General features: G+C 33.3%; 1 protein-coding gene and 1 long non-coding RNA gene across 3 annotated transcripts in view; one reads left to right on the top strand and one right to left on the bottom strand.

Annotated features, from left to right (window-relative positions):
* The window catches only part of LOC149531576 (uncharacterized), a 59,879-nt gene extending 42,760 nt beyond the window's left edge, over positions 1 to 17,119 (top strand). The window contains exons 3-4 of one of the 2 annotated variants that reach the window (XR_016358575.1): positions 9,521 to 9,562; positions 16,716 to 17,119. This is a non-coding gene — a long non-coding RNA (uncharacterized LOC149531576). The remainder of the gene's footprint in view (positions 1 to 9,520; positions 9,563 to 16,715) is intronic. The other variant, XR_016358576.1, reaches the window with a different exon arrangement.
* LOC149531577 (brassinosteroid-responsive RING protein 1-like) lies at positions 6,767 to 7,759 on the bottom strand. Its single transcript, XM_089810238.1, has one exon. The coding sequence runs from the start codon at positions 7,553 to 7,555 to the stop codon at positions 7,070 to 7,072; it is 486 nt and encodes a 161-aa protein (XP_089666364.1). The 5' UTR covers positions 7,556 to 7,759; the 3' UTR covers positions 6,767 to 7,069.
* Positions 17,120 to 18,388: the final 1,269 nt, after the last annotated feature.

The raw sequence follows: 18,388 nt of genomic DNA, 5'->3' as shown, positions 1-18,388 counted from the left end.
AAATTAAAACCATGAATACAGTGAACATATTAAAATATGAACACATTAAAATGGACCCATGAAATTACAACCAAAATATAGAAAAAATTAAAATCATAAACAAATAATTAAAAAAACATACTTGAAATCGGAAAGATAACCTTAAACTAAGAAATTCCACCCTATTTCAAAGTTGAGTAATTAGTGTTGGAATATTTATTACAGCAGTTGACGTTTGCCCCTGGAGCCAAATGCCCACCTACCACCTGACGACTAGCAGAACAGACAAAAAACATAAATTTGGCAGGTGAGATTTTTGAATTTGGACATTGAGGGGGAAAGATATGACGAAAAGGAATATTTTTATTCATTCATTCAGAGAGAGTTAGCAGATCAAGCAGATCAGAGAGAAGTTGCAGAGTTGAGCAGAGAATGAAGAGGAAGGAAGTTTGTGCCTGCAATTGCATGTGTCTCCTCTGTTCATTCTGTGAGTTTGTTGTTGTTTGTTTGTTTTTTGTTTTTTTTGTCATGTTGAAGTAGTGATTGCTCTAGGCACCATTGTATGCAGCCATTAGAGTTGCAGGTTTAAAGTTTATTAAAGTTTGAAGTATTATCAGTTTAGGGTTATTTTAGGGCTTTTTGGTTGCAGCCGAATGCTCTTAGATTTTGTAATAGTTTAATGAAAGATTGAATAGAAAGCAAGTAAGCATACTTGAATCTATTAATCTTCCCTTGTATGTTGCATTTGAGAAATTTTTTACTCGGCACTTGTTGCCTGTCACTCAACACCATCAAGTGCCGAGCAGCCTGCCACTTGGTACCATCAAGTGCCGAGTAAAACTGACACTCGACACCTTTATGTGCCAAGGAAATTTTAAGTGCCGAGCAAAGATTTTAGGTTTAGGGTTGTGAGTTTACGTTTGATTTTAATATAATTTCTCACATGGTATCAGAGCTTTGAGGCCCCACATCCACAGTGAGTTAGGGCATTTATTTTTCTTGAGATATTTGACATGGTAGGAGATGCAGGAAAGATATGGTAGTAGCCAGCATCCTTTAATGGACAAAATTATGATACATGGGCAAAGAAGATGAAGACCATAATAATTGCAAATGATTTGTGGGAGTTTGTGGTCAATGGATTCAATGATGTGACTAATCCAACTTAGTATGCTGCTCTCACAAATGCACAGAAGACTCATTTGAAAGAGTCAAGGAGGAAAGATGAAAAGGCATTAAGTCTTATTAAAGCAGCAATGACAGAGACAATTTTTTCAAAGATTGCAGCAGCAAATTATGCAAAGGAAGCATGGGATATCCTTGAGATGAACTTGAAGGAGACTGATAAAGTCCATACAATAAAGCTACAGAACATAAGGAGGGAGTTTGAGAACCTTCAGATGAAGGCGAATGAATCAGTTGCAGACTTCAGTTCAAGAACCTCCAAAGTGATTAACCAATTGAAGTCAAATGGAGAAGACTATCAAGAGCAGAGGATAGTGGAAAATATATTGAGGAGTTTACCTCATAAATATGACAATTTGGTCATGACCATAGAAAAGGCAAAATACCTCACTGTTTTGACAATGGATGAGTTGATGGGTTCTCTTCAAACCCATGAGCATAGGATCAATAGATCTACATCTTCTACTTCTCAAAAGCAAGCATTCAAGGCTTAGTCAAATCCAAGAGGAATGGGGAGAGGAAGAAATGGCTTAGGCAGGAACTCTAGAGGCAGAGGCCGAGGTAATGGAGGACAAAGGAATGCTACAATAGAAAGCTCAAGAAGAGCAGATGGAGCAAGTAGCTCTCAAAATACTTCAAGAGGAGGTAAGAAAAACTACAACTCAAATAAGAGTAATGTAGAATGCTACTACTGTCATAAATATGGGCATACTGCAAATGAATGCTGGAAAAAGTAGAATGATCACTCAGGACAAGCAAATGTGGCTGATGTGAATATGGGAAGTGGACCTAATGCTACTGCCTTCATGATGTATAATGTTGGTGAAGAAGGAAGCCCTGAGGTTTGGTACCTTGACAGTGGATGTAGCAACCACATGAGTGGCAATGAAACCTTGTTTTCATTCATTGACAAGAGTTTCAAATCTGAAATTAAAATGGGTAACAATGGAACCCTACCAGTTGTGGGCAAAAGATCTATTACGGTCCGCACCAAGAAAGGTGAGAAAAGAGAAATACAAAATGCGTATTTCACCCCTAGTATGAAGCACAATTTGATGAGCATTGGTCAACTCATTCAAAATGGATACAAAGTGCTGATAAAAAATGACAGGTGTGTCTTTCATGAAAAGGATGGGAGCAAGAAATTACTTACAGCAGTTCAAATGACAAAGAACAGAATGTTTCCCTTGAGGATAGAGACATGTTTCTCATCTCAAGTTTGTGTTGCACCTCACACACAATCAGCTCTAAGGAGTGTGATAGAAGACCCTTCACGGTTGTGGCATCTCAGGTATGGTCATCTTGGCTATGCTAGTCTAAATTTATTGTCAAATAAAAGAATGGTAGATGGTTTGCCACGTGTAAAAAATTCTTGTGACAAGTGTGAGGCTTGTATTTTTGGTAAGCAACATAGGCTTCCTTTTAATTCTAAAAATTCTAGGAGGGCTAAATTTCCATTAGAGTTAGTGCATACTGACCTAGTCAGTCCTATGCAAGTTACTTCCATTGGGGGGAGTACTTATATCATGACATTCATTGATGATTTCAGTCGTAGGACATGGGTGTATTTCTTAAGAAATAAATCTGAAGCATTTGATAAATTTGTAGAATTTAAAGTCTAGGCTGAAAAAGAATGTGGACACTATATCAAGGTCCTTAGATCAGATAGAGGAGGGGAGTATACCTCCAATTATTTTGTAAATTTTTGCAAGAAACATGGCATTAAAAAAGAGCTCATAGTCAGCTATACACCACAGCAGAATGGAGCGGCTGAAAAAAAGAATAGGACCATTGTTGAAATGGCAAGGAGCATGATAAAAGAGAAAGGTCTTCCAACTGAATTTTGGGGAGAGGTTGTGGCAACAACAGTTTACCTAATTAATAGGTGTCCTACAAAGGTAGTTCATTATAGAATTCTAATGGAAGCATGGTCATGAAGAAGATGGACAGTTGAGCACTTAAGGGTGTTTGGATGTGTTGCATATGCACATGTGCCTAAAGAGAAAAGGCAAAAATTTGATGATAAAGGTGTGAAGTGCATCTTCACAGGGTATAGCTCAGAATCAAAGGCATATAGATTGTATGACCCATTGAACAACAAGATGATGCTTTTAAGAGATGTGAAATTTTTTTAAAATCAGTCTTGGTATGGTTCTATTGATGAGTCACCAAGAACTTCTAGTAAAGTGCCAATTATGAGTGAAGAAGATGCTGATGAACAGCAAGAAGAAGGAGAAAATAGAAGAAAAGGCAAGCAGGTTCAGTCATTGCCAAGCTCCTTTAGGCATGACCGAGTGTCAGTGCCAAGTACTAGTGAAGACCGAGCTAGTCGACAATGCAACAACAATGAAGATTCTAATCCCATAGTCTCCTCCTTGTTACCAAGAAAGACCAAGAGTCTTAGGGAGATATACTAAGATGAAAGGTATGAAGATTATGATGAGAGTGTTAATTTTGCATTATTTTCTCATAGTGATCCAATATATTTTGAGGAAGCTATTAAGGAGAAAAAATGGTATAATGCCATGGATGAGGAAGTAGATGCCATAGAAAGGAATGAGACATGGGAGTTAACTGAACTGCCTCCAAAGAAGCAAGTGATTGGAGTGAAATGGGTCTATAAGACCAAATGCAATGCTGAAGGCAAGATTGATAGGCATAAGGCAAGGTTGGTAGTCAAGGGCTACAAACAGTAGTATGGAAGATATTATGATAAGACCTATGCCCCAGTTGCAAGAATGAAAACCGTGCATGCTGTCATAGCAATTGTAGCTCAACACAAATGGAAGGTATTTCAAATGGATGTGAAGTCCACCTTCCTAAATGGTGTATTGAAAGAAGAAGTGGATGTGGAGCAGCCACCTGCTTATGAAGTTGCAGGTGAAGAGAACAAAGTATATAGATTGAAGAGAGCTCTTTATGGGCTCAAGCAAGCTCCACAGGCATGGTATAGTAGGATTGACTCATATTTGATGAGTAATGTCTTTAGCAAAAGCAATGGTGAGCCCACTCTTTACATCAAGGCAACAGATGGTAATGTATTGATTGTTGTCTTGTATGTAGATGATCTAATTTTTACTAGTAATGCCAAGGCTCTAATTGGTGAATTCAAAGAGGCCATGAAAAGTGAATTTGAAATGACAGACCTTGGTCTCTTGAAGTACTTTCTAGACATAGAAGTAAAAAAAATGCATGATGGCATCTTCATCTCTCAAGAAAAGTATGTAGGGCAGATCTTGGACAGATTTAAAATGCAGAATAGTAAGGCAGCCTCCACACCAACAGTAATAGGTCTGAAGTTGAGCAAGGAAGACTCTCACAAGAGAGTGGATCCAACACTATACAAGAGTATGGTTGGAAGTTTAATGTATTTGACTGCAACTTGGCCAGACCTAATGCATGCAGTAAGTCTGATTTTCAGATTTATGAAAACACCAAAGGATTCCCATTGGCAAGTGGAAAAAAAGATCCTAAAGTATGTGAAAGGTACCAAGGGATTTGGAATTTTATATATTGTAAACGATGATTTCAAGTTGGTGGGATACACAGATAGTGATTGGGCTGGAAGTATAGATGATAGGAAGAGCACTTCTAGATACATGTTTCATATGGGATCGGGTGCAATTTCATGGGCATCCAAGAAGCAACCTATTGTTGCTCAATCTACAACAGAGGCTGAATACATAGTAGCAAATGCAGCAACATGTCAAGCAATTTGGCTAAGAAGGATCTTGACAGATTTGAATGAAAGGCAAGAGGATGGAACCACAATTTATTGTGACAACATCTCATCAATTGCATTGTCCAAGAATCCAGTCTTCCATGGGAGAAGCAAACATATAGAGATTAGATATCACTTCATCAGAGAGTTGGTGGAGAATGGTGATATCAAAACAGATTTTTGCAAGTCTGAGTAGCAACTAGCAGACATTTTCACCAAGCCATTAGGCATTGGAATTTTTGTACACCTAAGAGAGTGTCTTGGTGTAGTTGATGTAGATCAGTTGTGATCCTTATTTTGTTTGGCTCGGGACAAAGGGGGAGTGTTGTAATATTTATTACAGCAGTTGACGTTTGCCCCTGAAGCCAAACACCCACCTACCACCTGACGAGTAGCAGAACAGATAGAAAACATAAATTTGGTAGGTGAGATTTTTGAATTTGGACGTTGAGGGGGAAAGATATGACAAAAAGGAATGTTTTTATTCATTCATTCAGAGAGAGTTAGCAGATTAAGCAGATTAGAGAGAAGTTGCAGAGCTGAGCAGAGAACGAAGAGGAAGGAAGTTTGTGTCTGCAATTGCACGTGTCTCCTTTGTTCATTCTGTGAGTTTGTTGTTGTTTGTTTTTTTTTTTGGTCCTGTTGAAGCGGTGATTGCTCCAGGCACCATTGTATGCAGCCATTAGAGTTGTAGGTTTAAAGTTTATTGAAGTTTGAAGTATTATCAGTGTAGGGTTATTTTAGAGTTTTCTGGTTGAAGCCGAATGCTCCCAGATTTTGTAATAGTTTAATGAAAGATTGAATAGAAAGCAAGCAATCATACTTGAATCTATTGATCTTCCCTTGTATGTTGCATTTGAGAAATTTGTTTGAAAGCTTAAAGCTTTGGCTCTCTGGTTTTAATGGTGAATGCATTCATGTTGGAATTTTCTAAGTTATAAACTTTAGTTGGAGCCAAGCTCACTCGGCATCTATTGTTGCCGAGTATTTCCTTTGGAGCCGAGCATACTCGGCATCTATTGCTGCTGACCTTTCAAGTGTCGAGCTCCTTTTTGTGCCGAGTTCACTCGGCACCTATTGCCTGTCACTCTCGGCACCATCAAGTGCCAAGCAACCTACCACTTGGCACCATCAAGTGCCGAGTAAAACTGGCACTCGGCACCTTCATGTGCCGAGCAACTTTTAAGTGCTGAGCAAAGATTAGGTTTAGGGTTGTGAGTTTAAGTTTGATTTTAATATAATTTCTCACAATTAGTCTGTAAACCATGATTGTCTAGCTGGCTTTTCATTCTTTATAAATTGATAAATCAAGCACATGTTGAGCATGGGAACAACACACAAATTATGAATGGTATTATTAAAATAGAAGGTGTCTTTGAACGAGAGGTCAATTATTCAAAGAATAGTGAAGATCGTAATGTCGTCATTGTAACCATTTACAAAATTTAGAGGGTAAGAGAATAAGATCAAAAAATACTTTGCCGTTTCATGTCTCATGGCTTATTCTATTACACAGTGTCCATTCAAATATATTTATCAGAAAACAGCACTTGAGAAAATTCACCCTCTATATCCGAAATCTGGCATCTAGAACTGTATTTAGGAAACATAATCATGGATGATTCAAGTATTTACAAATGACTAATAGCCAAAACAAAGGATAAGAAATACTGTCACAAATTCAGCATGAGTTTCTTCGAAGGTATATATTTTTATATATGAAATGTTGTTAGATTAGAAATGTAGGATATTTATTGAAATGTACTGGGAAAGACTAGTGTTTCACATCTATGACAATTAATTCAATTTAATGAATTCTAAGTGTTCAATTCATTCTTATAAGAAATACATTCATATAAACTACCACTCGTGAAACAGAAATAAATATTGATAACAATATCACAACTTTTATTGAATTATAAAACAATTGACCTTAGTCAAATGTAAAAAACAATGCTTCAATCTGCATTATGCCATCTGTGCTGGAGCTCCTTCAAGTTGTGAACAGAAAAAAACTATGAAGGAAATTCTGCTGACGGCTGTATTGTGGGCTTTTCGCTGATTCAATTTCCTCCGAGCCAACATTCTTCTGAATTGTGATCAAAACAGAGACCGTGTATACATCTTTGTTCTGGAATTGTCAAACCCATATTCATTTTTACAAGCAGATTCTCCATATCTGTGCTAAACTGAATAAACCAAATCTCCAGCTTGGAATAGAAAGGAGATCCAATCTTCATCATTGTGATCCATTTGAGTCTGTGAAATCAGAGGACATCTACAGAGAGGGCATGTAGTCTGATGGTGATCAATCCACTTATCCAAACAATCCCTATGAAACATGTGAGAGCAATTACAAAGCTCCCTAATTTCATCATCTCTCTCCAACGAGCTCAAGCACACGGCGCACATAACATCCTCCTCTATCTCCCTACAACTCTCTCCAAATTTTATGACGGCCAATTTACTTCTAAGCATCTCACCATCTGGTGCCATTGAATTGACGCAAGGGATATTTTCTTGAATTTCTCTCCGCCCATTGTTTCCACTGCTCATCCCACGAAAAGAAACTAGATGACTCACTGCACTCTCTATAAAAGCAAACACAAACGCTAAGCATCTCAGCAATTTTGTTATAAGGAAGCCATGGTGGCCTGCAGGAAATCCCATGGCTTACAAAAATGTGTAGGCTCAAATCTTAGTGCTTTCTCTACATTACAAGTGGGGATATTTATATTCCAAATTGTACCCTGGCTAGGGAATCCCTAAGATCATTGTGGAAGAAGATTTTGAAGACCTAATTCTCAGGGTAAGTGGAAACCCTAAAATCTACCTTATTCTCTTCAACTACCAAATCTATGCAGAATTTAGCGATTTCTCCCACTTTTTTTTTAATTTGGTAATGCAAGCTTTCATTATGAGTTTCTTCAAGTCTTTGTTATATGTAAGTTAAAATAATTGTAATTCATTCACCGTCATTAAACTTGATATTAAATTCTGCTAATTTCTTGAATCAATAAAACAATTGTGTTTGTTGTAAGGATGTAAAAAGTAGATTTAGAATAGTCTTCCCAAGTTTATATAAGTCAATGTAGTTGTTTAAATAGCCAGCTCATAGTTGTCAGTAATGCATATCCACGGGGAGAAGGAGTAACGGCTGTTTATTTATTCAATTTTATATTGGTCCCAATGATTTTCAATCCAAAGGATGAAGACGGATTGTAATGCAACTGGCCGACCACTTGCCATGATTTTCGATCAGATCCAGCAGTTGGCTTCTTGTCTGAATCTTGAAAAATATAGCGAACCCCTCCTTGAAGTAAGCTACATATTTTTCTTATACACAATCTTTACAAAGCAGGAAATAATTAATATCAAGGTTTGAGTCCGATACTCTAAAAGATCTGCAGTTGTACAGAAATCCATGTGTGACGCTGTATCCAAGATTGTGTGCCGAGTTCGAATCAGCGTAACCCATGAAGCATTAAACACAATTGGAAAAAGAAATGTGAGCGCCCACTGTGAAATAATTTTTTATAAATTCTTTTAAGAATTGTGTGCAAACAAGTTATGTGGAATACATTTCTTATATTGTTTTTCTTTTTTTAATTTTAATTTTTTTAACACATTTCTTATATTGTTGTTAAAGAGAAGATTTTGCAAAAAGCATCAAATCTACTCTAAGATTACTCATGTTTTTTGAGAGGAAAACCTTCCATTCACAAACTTGTATAATGTATACAAAATCTAAGATTAGAATATATCTGCAATGAACATTTTCAAAATAGTGTAGTTTAAATAAGTTTTTAAGTATTAATTTCAATAGTATTCTACTAGTATATATGTATCTATATATTCAATATCATAAAATATTGTCTAACAATCTCAAATATGAGAAAAACTATTCTTACACAAACTCAATATATAAGAAAATCATTCTCAGTGGTTGGGCCTCCTTTCTTTTGATTTTCTCATGATTGCACTCAATTAAGGCCATTGTTGTTTGTGTCTAATTTTAGTGTCTATTTTTTAAGTTAATGGTTTTTCTTTCCTACCATTCTTATTTATTCTCTTTATTAATGTGAAAGATAAAACCTTGCTTACTTTAATAAGGAGATGGCATAGTTGCATAATGTTCGTGCCTTAATGTTTGTATATTTAAGTTAAAATTGTTTTAAATTAGAATATTATTATTAGAATGTTGACATCATAAAGTGTAAAATGTAAAGTATAAATTGAAGTTCATTGAATAATAATTGTAATAACAATAGAGTAATTACTTTCACAAATAATAATTAGAAAAAATTAACTTTAAATAATTTACAATTGTATATGAAAACAAACAAACAAAAATTAGTAAGTAAACAAACCATGTATTCTATCTAAATTATCCCATGATTGTTAAACTCATTAAGTGTTGATAGATTAATTCATGTCTATTGGTAAATAGGGAGATATAATATTAATTTTGGATTCAGTTTACTATTTGGGTCTGATGAACTACCATATATAAAATCTTCCTAAATTTAAGCAATTACAAATTCTATATATCCAGTAAATAGACCTTAAGGTTCCTATTAGAAATCTTAAAATAAAGGTTGTTTCTTAACAATCTATCTCTTTTATTGTTTCTAGGTAGATTCTTAAAACCTGGTTTTTGGATGGTGATGTTGACTGGTAAGATTCAAGATGTTATCTTTCTTGTTTCCTCTTTTGTGTATTCTTTAATTTTTTATTAGAACATTACTTATCTAAAACTTATTAAATTGGATGTTTTATATGGGCAATTTTTTCATGCTTATATAGCTTATACTATTTCCTAGGCATCATTATGGTTGTATGTTCTTTATGCATGACTTGTAGTCTATCTGAAAATTGACATTTTAATTCTTCTAGTGATTTTCTTTTAACTTAAATTGAGACACATCAATTTAAGCTAGGTGTTTCTTATATTTAAACATAATGATCTGATTAAGACATAATTTCTAGGTTTTCACAAATTAGATTGACTCAAATTATTTATATTATATATGATCCAATTTGTCAAACCCTAGGACTATCAAATCAAGGGATTAAAGAAGAGATAACTATCACCATAAATTGCTAGCTATATTTGATAGCTCTAACTGATAAAGCAACTAATAATTCTATGAAATAATGTAAAAGAGTTATCTCTCTTGTTATGCTTTCATTGATGTCAAATTCTTAGCTAGCTAGAAATTATGAAAACTTAGTAGAGAGCTATATGATTTGATTAATGAAGAGGATTTGAAGAAAATATGATGAAGATATAGTTGATAAGTATTCTATTCAATAGGCACTTTAATGTGTTGGATAGTGATAATGTAATATTGCTTTGGCTTTTTTACAATCATATAATATTGTAATGTATTAATCTATACAAGCTATATGAGTGACAAGGTTAAAGAAGGATGATGAAATTCCCTAAGTTACTTTAGTGTTAGCTGAAAAGTTGGCAATGTTAAGTTGAAAATTCCTTATTGCCCAAGTAAGTTCACTATTGATGAAGTGATTATGTAAGTGAAATTTTATGTTCATCACATAATAGTAAGATGAAAAAGTTTGAATACATTGAATCAAAGGCCAACTTTTGATGGAAATAAAAAATAGTCAAGATGTTCAAACGAGTAAGTCAAAGTTTGTTACGAAATCAATGACAGGAAAAATGCAATGAATATTTGATGATGGAAATTGAAAAAGGATAAGGATGGACACAAAATTATATTTCTAAGTGTTTGCATGCAATGAACTTGAGATCGATGATTGTGACTAAGAAATAGTATTTGGAAGAATCTGGAAGTACATAGACAAGTATTTAAGGAAGATTTAAGTAAGTTTTTGGTTGTTGATTATTGGTTGAGTTGTTAGTAATAAAGGATCAAAGTGAAAAGATATTGAAGAAGAAAGAAGAAATTGGGTGATCCGAGCATAGAAGAGAGAAGATCATAGCAGAGATAAAGAAAAGTGAAGAAGAGTCAAGGTGTGAATCAACAAAGTAAAAAGGTCATAGGATCAATATCATAAAGAGACCAAGCATAAATGAGATCTAATCAAGAAAGGTAGTGCTAAACCTAATAGATCATTTGTACTTTTATGTTATAAATATTGTAGAAGAAAAAATTCTTAACCGAGTGGACCTAACAAGTTTATGAAATCTTATATGGTAACATAGATTCATGGTGTTGATAAGTCCTTTAGAGTAGGCCACTCTTTAGACAAGATTAAGGAGTGATAAGGTCTAGATGATATTTTAGTGTAAATCCTCTAGCAAGGTCATACAAAAAATGTGTATATAAACATTTAACAAGGTCGGCTCCTAGCAAAGCTTTCTTCATAAAAGTGAAAATTTTGGGTTGCCGATCCAAGTTGGTTTTTTCCTTTACAAGCTTTCCATATTAAAATCCTTAGTATCAAATGTTTGAATATTGTTATGTTTCAAGTTATTTTATATGTTATTTATTGTTGGTATCTCTAACTATTGTTGTTTATTAGTGTCAAACAATTAATCATTTACTAGATAGAGTCAAACGGTCATTACTGCGATAGCTACCTACTATATATAGGTTGAGTCATGCACATAAGTATATATGTACCGATATCTATAGAAGCTAGGAAAGTATGTGGATGTTTAGTATTTCTATACAAGATGAGTTCAATACTTACCAAGAAATTTAGGTTTATAAGTGTTAAGTTACATAGTAAGTGCTAAGCATAGTATAGAAACAAAATTAGTAGCAATGCCAAGTATCAGAGATAGCAAGTGCCGAGCAAATTAGAGTTTACATACAAGTTATAAATGATACAAACATTGAGGTAAACCATTTTCAAGCTAACATGGAAGAAGCATTTAATATTTGTAGAGGTTGTTACAGAGAGTTTTACTCATTTATGACATGGATCATAGATCCCTATGTTTTGTGATCAATGACTCAGATGAAGAGGCAAGAGATGGAAGCATCTAGAAAACTCTTTATGAAACTCTTTAAATAGAGAAGATCTTAACATAGATGATATGATGATGATAAAAGAGATGTAAACATTGTGATAGAGAATGAGTGATATGTGAATAGAGAAGTCAAGGATTAAGATTAAATCAAAGGTAAGTGGAAGTGTTCTATTATTTCTTAGTAGAGAAAGTGACCTAATTAGCATAGTGAAGGGGAAGAAATTTTTTATTAGATCAAGAGAGAGGATCAGTTCACAAAGAGGAGACTCAAAATCATCTTATAGAGCATACCGAGAGTTGAGTGAATTAGTTCTAGTCAACTTGAATTAGGATAAATCTCATAACAAAGTGGTTTTAACAGATCTTTGTAAATCTTCTAACAGAGTCCTTACTTTACTGTAATGGTTAAATCCTTCAACAAGGTGACACCTAATAGCTTGAAAATATTTTAATAGGGCAAACCCCTCATTGGGTAGATCATGTATTATGGTCAAACATTATAACCTTGACATGTTAACTTTATTACTGCAGTAGTAAAGATTTATGGGTGTCATTGTCACCCTAGTTTTACCTTCAACTTGGAGGGTTTCTTAGTAACAACTATTGTGTTATGTGTTTTCATGCATGTGATGGATTACATTTACACGTTACAACAAGTTTAATTTTACAAGTTTTAAATCTATAAGACAACTTGTGAATGTGTGAATAATTTATTGAAAAGTAAAAGTGTTTAATATTTTGATTGACCCCTCCCCTCTTGGTATCTTATTATCCTATTTATAATTCCATCAATCATTAATTGGTATAAGAGCTTATGGATCTCTTGGAGAATCTTAATTGCTTGGAGATTAGATCTTGGAGATGAAGGCTTATAAACTCGACAAGGTTATCAAAAATTAGTTGATTGACATCCAACTCATATTGCAAAAACTTGAGAAAGCAAGACAAGATCTAAAGAAATTGCTAAAAGAAGAAAGGAATTAGCAATTTAGGATAAAAAATTTTCCTATTCGAAGAAGTTGAGATTGAAGGACTGTTTGAGCCAATAAATCCAAATGACAAAGCATCTACAAATCCACTTGAAAAGAAAAAACTCATAAATGAAGAAATAAGATGACTAAAAATGGAACATGAAATCCAATGAATATGACTATGTGAAGTGATCAAGCAAAAGAAGAAAGTTGAATAAGACAAGGCTATGGCAGAGGAAGACAAAAGGGTTATGGCCACCAAACTTGAAGAAAGGATATTAAATATGCAAAATCTCACAAACATTCAACAAGACATGATGAATCAATTGATGCATACAAATCAAGAATTAAATCAAAAGGATTAGGAAATAAAAAATCTCAAATCACAAAAGGACATATTGAGGAATGAACTAAAAATTGAAAAATAATTGATGCAAAGATCCAACAAACCAAAGGAAAAAAGAAAATAGTTTGAAGAATTTATGAAGTCATTTGGTAGTATTGATGGCTTAGGAGATTCATGTACCAAGCAAGGAGAATCATCTAGGAATGGAGAACTGACACATGCAAAATCAAAGGGAAAACAAACATGCCATCACTATGGAAAACTTGGTCATACTATAGATATTTTCTAAAGTAAACATGGTATACATTTAATTTGAAACGAAAATGTACTAGTTATTATTTTTACTGCAAGAAACAAGAACATCGAATACATGAGTGTAGGTCAAGAATGAGGAATGCAACTACCACACTTAGATTTGAAGGATATTTCTCTAACTATTAGAAATATGAGTATAGAGAATATGAATGTTGATCATAGATAAAACCCTATTGGATAGATTAGAGGCAAAATTATGCACCTAATAATCCATGTTGCAAGTGTCACAAGTTCAGACATTTAAGAAAAAAATTGTAGGACTAAGTACCATCAGCAAATCACATAAGAGACAAAGGTAAAAGTAAAGTGGGCATTGATCAAATAAATAAGGAGATGAATCAAACATGGAAAACAAAAGAAAAGGATGGAAATAGTGGAGCAAATAGAGTTAAGGTTACCCAATCCAATGGAGAAGGTGATCATGTAAAAAGAGGTATGTATGGAACTATATACTTAATTGATATATCATACATCAATTTCTAACATGAAATGTACCAAAGTTCATATTTGCATAAGTAAAGATGCATGAGTACAGATTTGTGAAAGAATTAGTGCATAGAACCATTTATATAGTCAATGTTGAACACTAGTAATATTGTTTATGTTGACCAAGCATTGCAAGATAGACCAAGTACTTAAGAAGTAAATTGGTGCATAGGCAGAGTGAGACTAAAGAGATCGAGTTGTATAGTAAAGAACTTGTTTAAAGGCACCAATGTCAACTGAGATAGTTGGCTTCCACCTACCTGAGTAAACAACACTAATAGAGACTCTAAATCATTCAAAATAAGGTATATCTAAAGATTTGAAGACATTATTTCAAGCCTTGCATACATATTTCAAGAACATAGAGAAAATTTGGTGATTTGGCTATTAGCAATGAGATTTAAAAGTGATTTGGAGAAAATATGAGATGAGAAGATTAATTGAGTAAAGATTTGAGTTGTGTTGAGTAATTCATAAGAAAGAAAAGTTTTCAAACCCTAAAAAAGAGAAGATGGAAGCTTCATCCACCACTCGGATCAGTCAATAGGTTACTAAAATTCATTTGGTGAAGAATGATGCTTGTGTTGGAAATATAAGAGGAATAACTGTGAGGGGAGGGGTGAAATAGTTACCACTAAAATAAATCCTAGATCCCTTAGATGTCAACATAGAACATAAAATTTACTAAAATATTATTTCTCAACAAACACATAGGCACTCAGTTGCTACTTATAATATGTTGTAACTCAATAAATTCTTTAACATGAAAATCTTAAGATATTATATGTGATTAACCTTACTTAACTTAGCTGCATACACATGAAATAAATAGCATGAACACAAGTAACACCAAGATTTAACATGAAAACCCAATTTGGGAAAGACCACCAACTGCAACTAGTTAATATTTTCCACTCTTTTGAAGTGATCTTTGTTAGGAGTCAACCCTATTAAAGGTTACCAAACACACTATTAGGTGTGACCTTGTTAGAGGATTTAATCACCCTATTAGGAATGGCCTTGTTAGAGGTCTTTAGACACTTTGATCTAGAAATGCCACCTTGTTAAAGGATTTACAAATAGTTTTTAAGTGAACTCTGTTAAGAGATTTATATCAGTGCTACAATGTTTAGTGAGTAACAATGAGATGACCTAATTTCTGATGCAAGTAAATTGTTGATTATATATCTCAATTCTAGCCTATATACTGATCCTTTCTAATCAAATATATCTTTGTAGCTCCAAGGATATTCTTCTTGTCCTAATTCCCTTTCTCTTAGAATCTTCTATTCTTCCATTCATTTGCACACATTCAGTCCTCAACTTGACCTTATATTTATACATCATGCATTGTCAAGTCAACTTGATTATAACTTAAAATAATTAAATATTCATCTCCTCATTTGGCTAGAACCAACAAACAAATCTATTGAATTGAATATGTCAAAATAAGAAAATCTTTCGTGAGCTGATCCTGCTCGATAGACACTAACTTAGAAATGATTTTCCTTTGTTAACCAAGTGAACTCAGTTTAAATTGCATCTTCACAAAGTTTCTTTAGGAACTAATGAGCTTGGTTAACATTGGTTCCATCCAACTTTTTCTTCATTAAGTGAGGGATGTTAGTTAACACTCAACTTCTGTGAAATTCTCTTTGTCACCTGAGTGAACTCGATAGACACTATCTTATGAACTTGGAAAACTCTAGAATGCTCAACAAACACTACAAACTATTTTTAGTGCTTGAGTGATCTCTGCATACACTGTCTAATAAAGATATGATATTTTTTGTAACATCAAAGACAATACACAATTAACCAATTGTTTTTAACAAAGTTTTCTCCACCAAAGTTTCATTCTATTCTAGACAATGCAATGAAAGAAGATTCAGTGGGTGTGTTATCTTTGATACCACCAAAAGTTATAATGATTCATGATTTGATAAGATGTTATTCATGATGTGATAAGATGTTATATGTGTAATATCAGAGAAGTAGGAGATTATGAAATAAGTGATAGGCCTCCAAAAGACCATCGTTTAGAGTTCTTTTTATTTGTTTTCAAATAGTTATCTTGCAAAACAATCATGAATTTATGGTTCGATACACACACACACACACACATATATATATATATGTATATATATATATATATACATACATATATATATGTATGTACATATATATATCTATACATATATATATATATACACACACATATATATATATATAATATATATATATATGTACATATATATATATATATAATATATATATATATGTACATATATATATATATATATATATATATATATATATATATATGTATGTATATATATATATGTGTGTGTGTGTATATATATATATATGTATGTATATATATATATATGTGTGTGTGTGTGTATATATATATATATGTATGTATATATATATATATATATAAATATATATAATACACACACACACACACACACACACACACACACACACGTTAAGAAATGAAATAGAAGTATTAATAGTTTAAATATGCTATATTTTCTTGAATCCATGGATATAAATGGTAAAATGAAGTAGTATTACATGTTGATAAATGTTTCCTCATCTATGCTATGTCTTGGGTAGTTTTTGTCTTATAGTCGTAGGACTTGCAAGAGTTGTAATTTGAGCTTTACATTTTTTCTTTAATATTTATGATGAAATAAGTAAATGTATATGGAGGATGTGTGTTCATTTATTATTTTGTAGGTATTTTCCGTGGGTATTCAAAGATCAACATTTTAGTGCTAAAGAAGCCAAAGCCAACTAGATTGCTAGATCTTCACAAGAGGAGTGAATCATTCCCTACTTTGTATTGTTGTCGTGTATGAATGTAGCTTCCACAACTTGCTATATTCTTGGAGGATTAATACATGGTTAATGATGTTTCTGTTTCAAACTTTATGAGTTCGTAATTGATCCTCATTAATTGAATGATCTTAGATTTAGGAATTAGTTGTAGTTTCCTTTAAATAATGATTGTTCTAACTTTGAAGTCAGTGGTTAGGAGAAATAGAATAAGTTAATTTTCATAGTAGTAGAGAGTGAGACTATTTCTCAATCAAGTGTAATATTTCACCATGAATGAATAGAATGCACAATTCAAGTTTATATCTCTTATCTTGATTGTATTTTTTGTTCTCTCATCCAAGGGGGCCCACTTCATGAGTGTACTATTCTATTAGAATAGATTTCATTTCCTTGTTTATTTCCTTGTAAGGTAGAATTGTGTTGCTCCTATAGCCATTGATAAAAAAAATCTGTGAATTGTTTCTACAACATAGGTGCATAGATAGGTTTACCATTTGTAGCATTATATTAATCTTTAAGTTAAGCTATCATTTATGTTTCTAGCATAGGTTTCCTTTAACACTTTCTTTGCCTTATTTGTAATGACTTAAAGAAGAGTTATAGCATATACTTTGTAGTCACTATTTCAAGTTTACACTCCCGAATTGATAAATTAAATGAAAGTTAGTCTACAATTCTATGTAAAATACATGATGTTTTCTAACCATAGAATCATTGTGAAAGGATGTTCAATCCTTCATTACTAAGGTATGAAAATGACCACCCATTTTTGGCATCGTTGCCAGGGATGGTGTCAATATAGTTTGACCCTAATGTCATTATGTTAGTTTAATTTTTGCATTATTTTACATGCATAGAAGAAGAGAACTCCTTGGAAGATTTCTTCCTCATTATAATTAGGAAGATATTATTAATATCGATCTTGAAGAACCTCAAAGTGATAATGAAGAATAAGAACCTTTTGAAAATCCATTTGCTGCTTCTCAAGAATGAATACTCTCATCCTCTAAAGAATCCTTGCATCTGAATGATCTTTTTGCTGAACCTGAAAACTAGGATAATCCACTTGCCCTTGTCATCTATCAATTACTACTACTAGGTCCTCCTCTAAGAATGGATCAACCATAGCATACATTTCCTTTTCCTATCCCTCCTCAGCAAGGTAATCGAAACTTGAAGAACATACCATTTGTTGCACTTCCCAAGTTTTATGGCCTAATTAATGAAGACCTTCAAACCTTCGTCTTTGAGTTTAACATCCTTTGTAGAAGTTATGACTATAACAATCATGTTCACAAGTTGAAGCAATTTCCATCCATCATAAAGGAAGGTGCTTTAAGATGATTCATGGGGCTGGGTGTTGATGTTTTAGTAGATTGGCCTACAATGAGAAACTTGTTTCTTACAACGTATAAAGAATACTACATGGGTCAAGATTTGAAAGGGGATGACATTTTCAAAATATCTACAAAGGAGTATGAAACCTTAGAAGATGATGTTTCACAATTCATGTTCAACCTTTAGCTTAATACATAGCACCAACTAAACAAGGAATCAAAGAAACATATTTT

The sequence above is a fragment of the Cupressus sempervirens genome, chromosome 11 (assembly GCF_028749045.1).
Source record: "Cupressus sempervirens isolate cs-2001-9-10 chromosome 11, ASM2874904v1, whole genome shotgun sequence".
In the NCBI taxonomy this organism is placed as follows: domain Eukaryota; kingdom Viridiplantae; phylum Streptophyta; class Pinopsida; order Cupressales; family Cupressaceae; genus Cupressus; species Cupressus sempervirens.
This window is presented reverse-complemented; position numbering and strand designations above follow the sequence as displayed.

Coding starts and splice junctions, on each gene's coding strand:
- LOC149531577 (XM_089810238.1), bottom strand. CDS start 7,555: ATGGGATTTCCTGCAGGCCACCATGGCTTCCTTATAACAAAATTGCTG.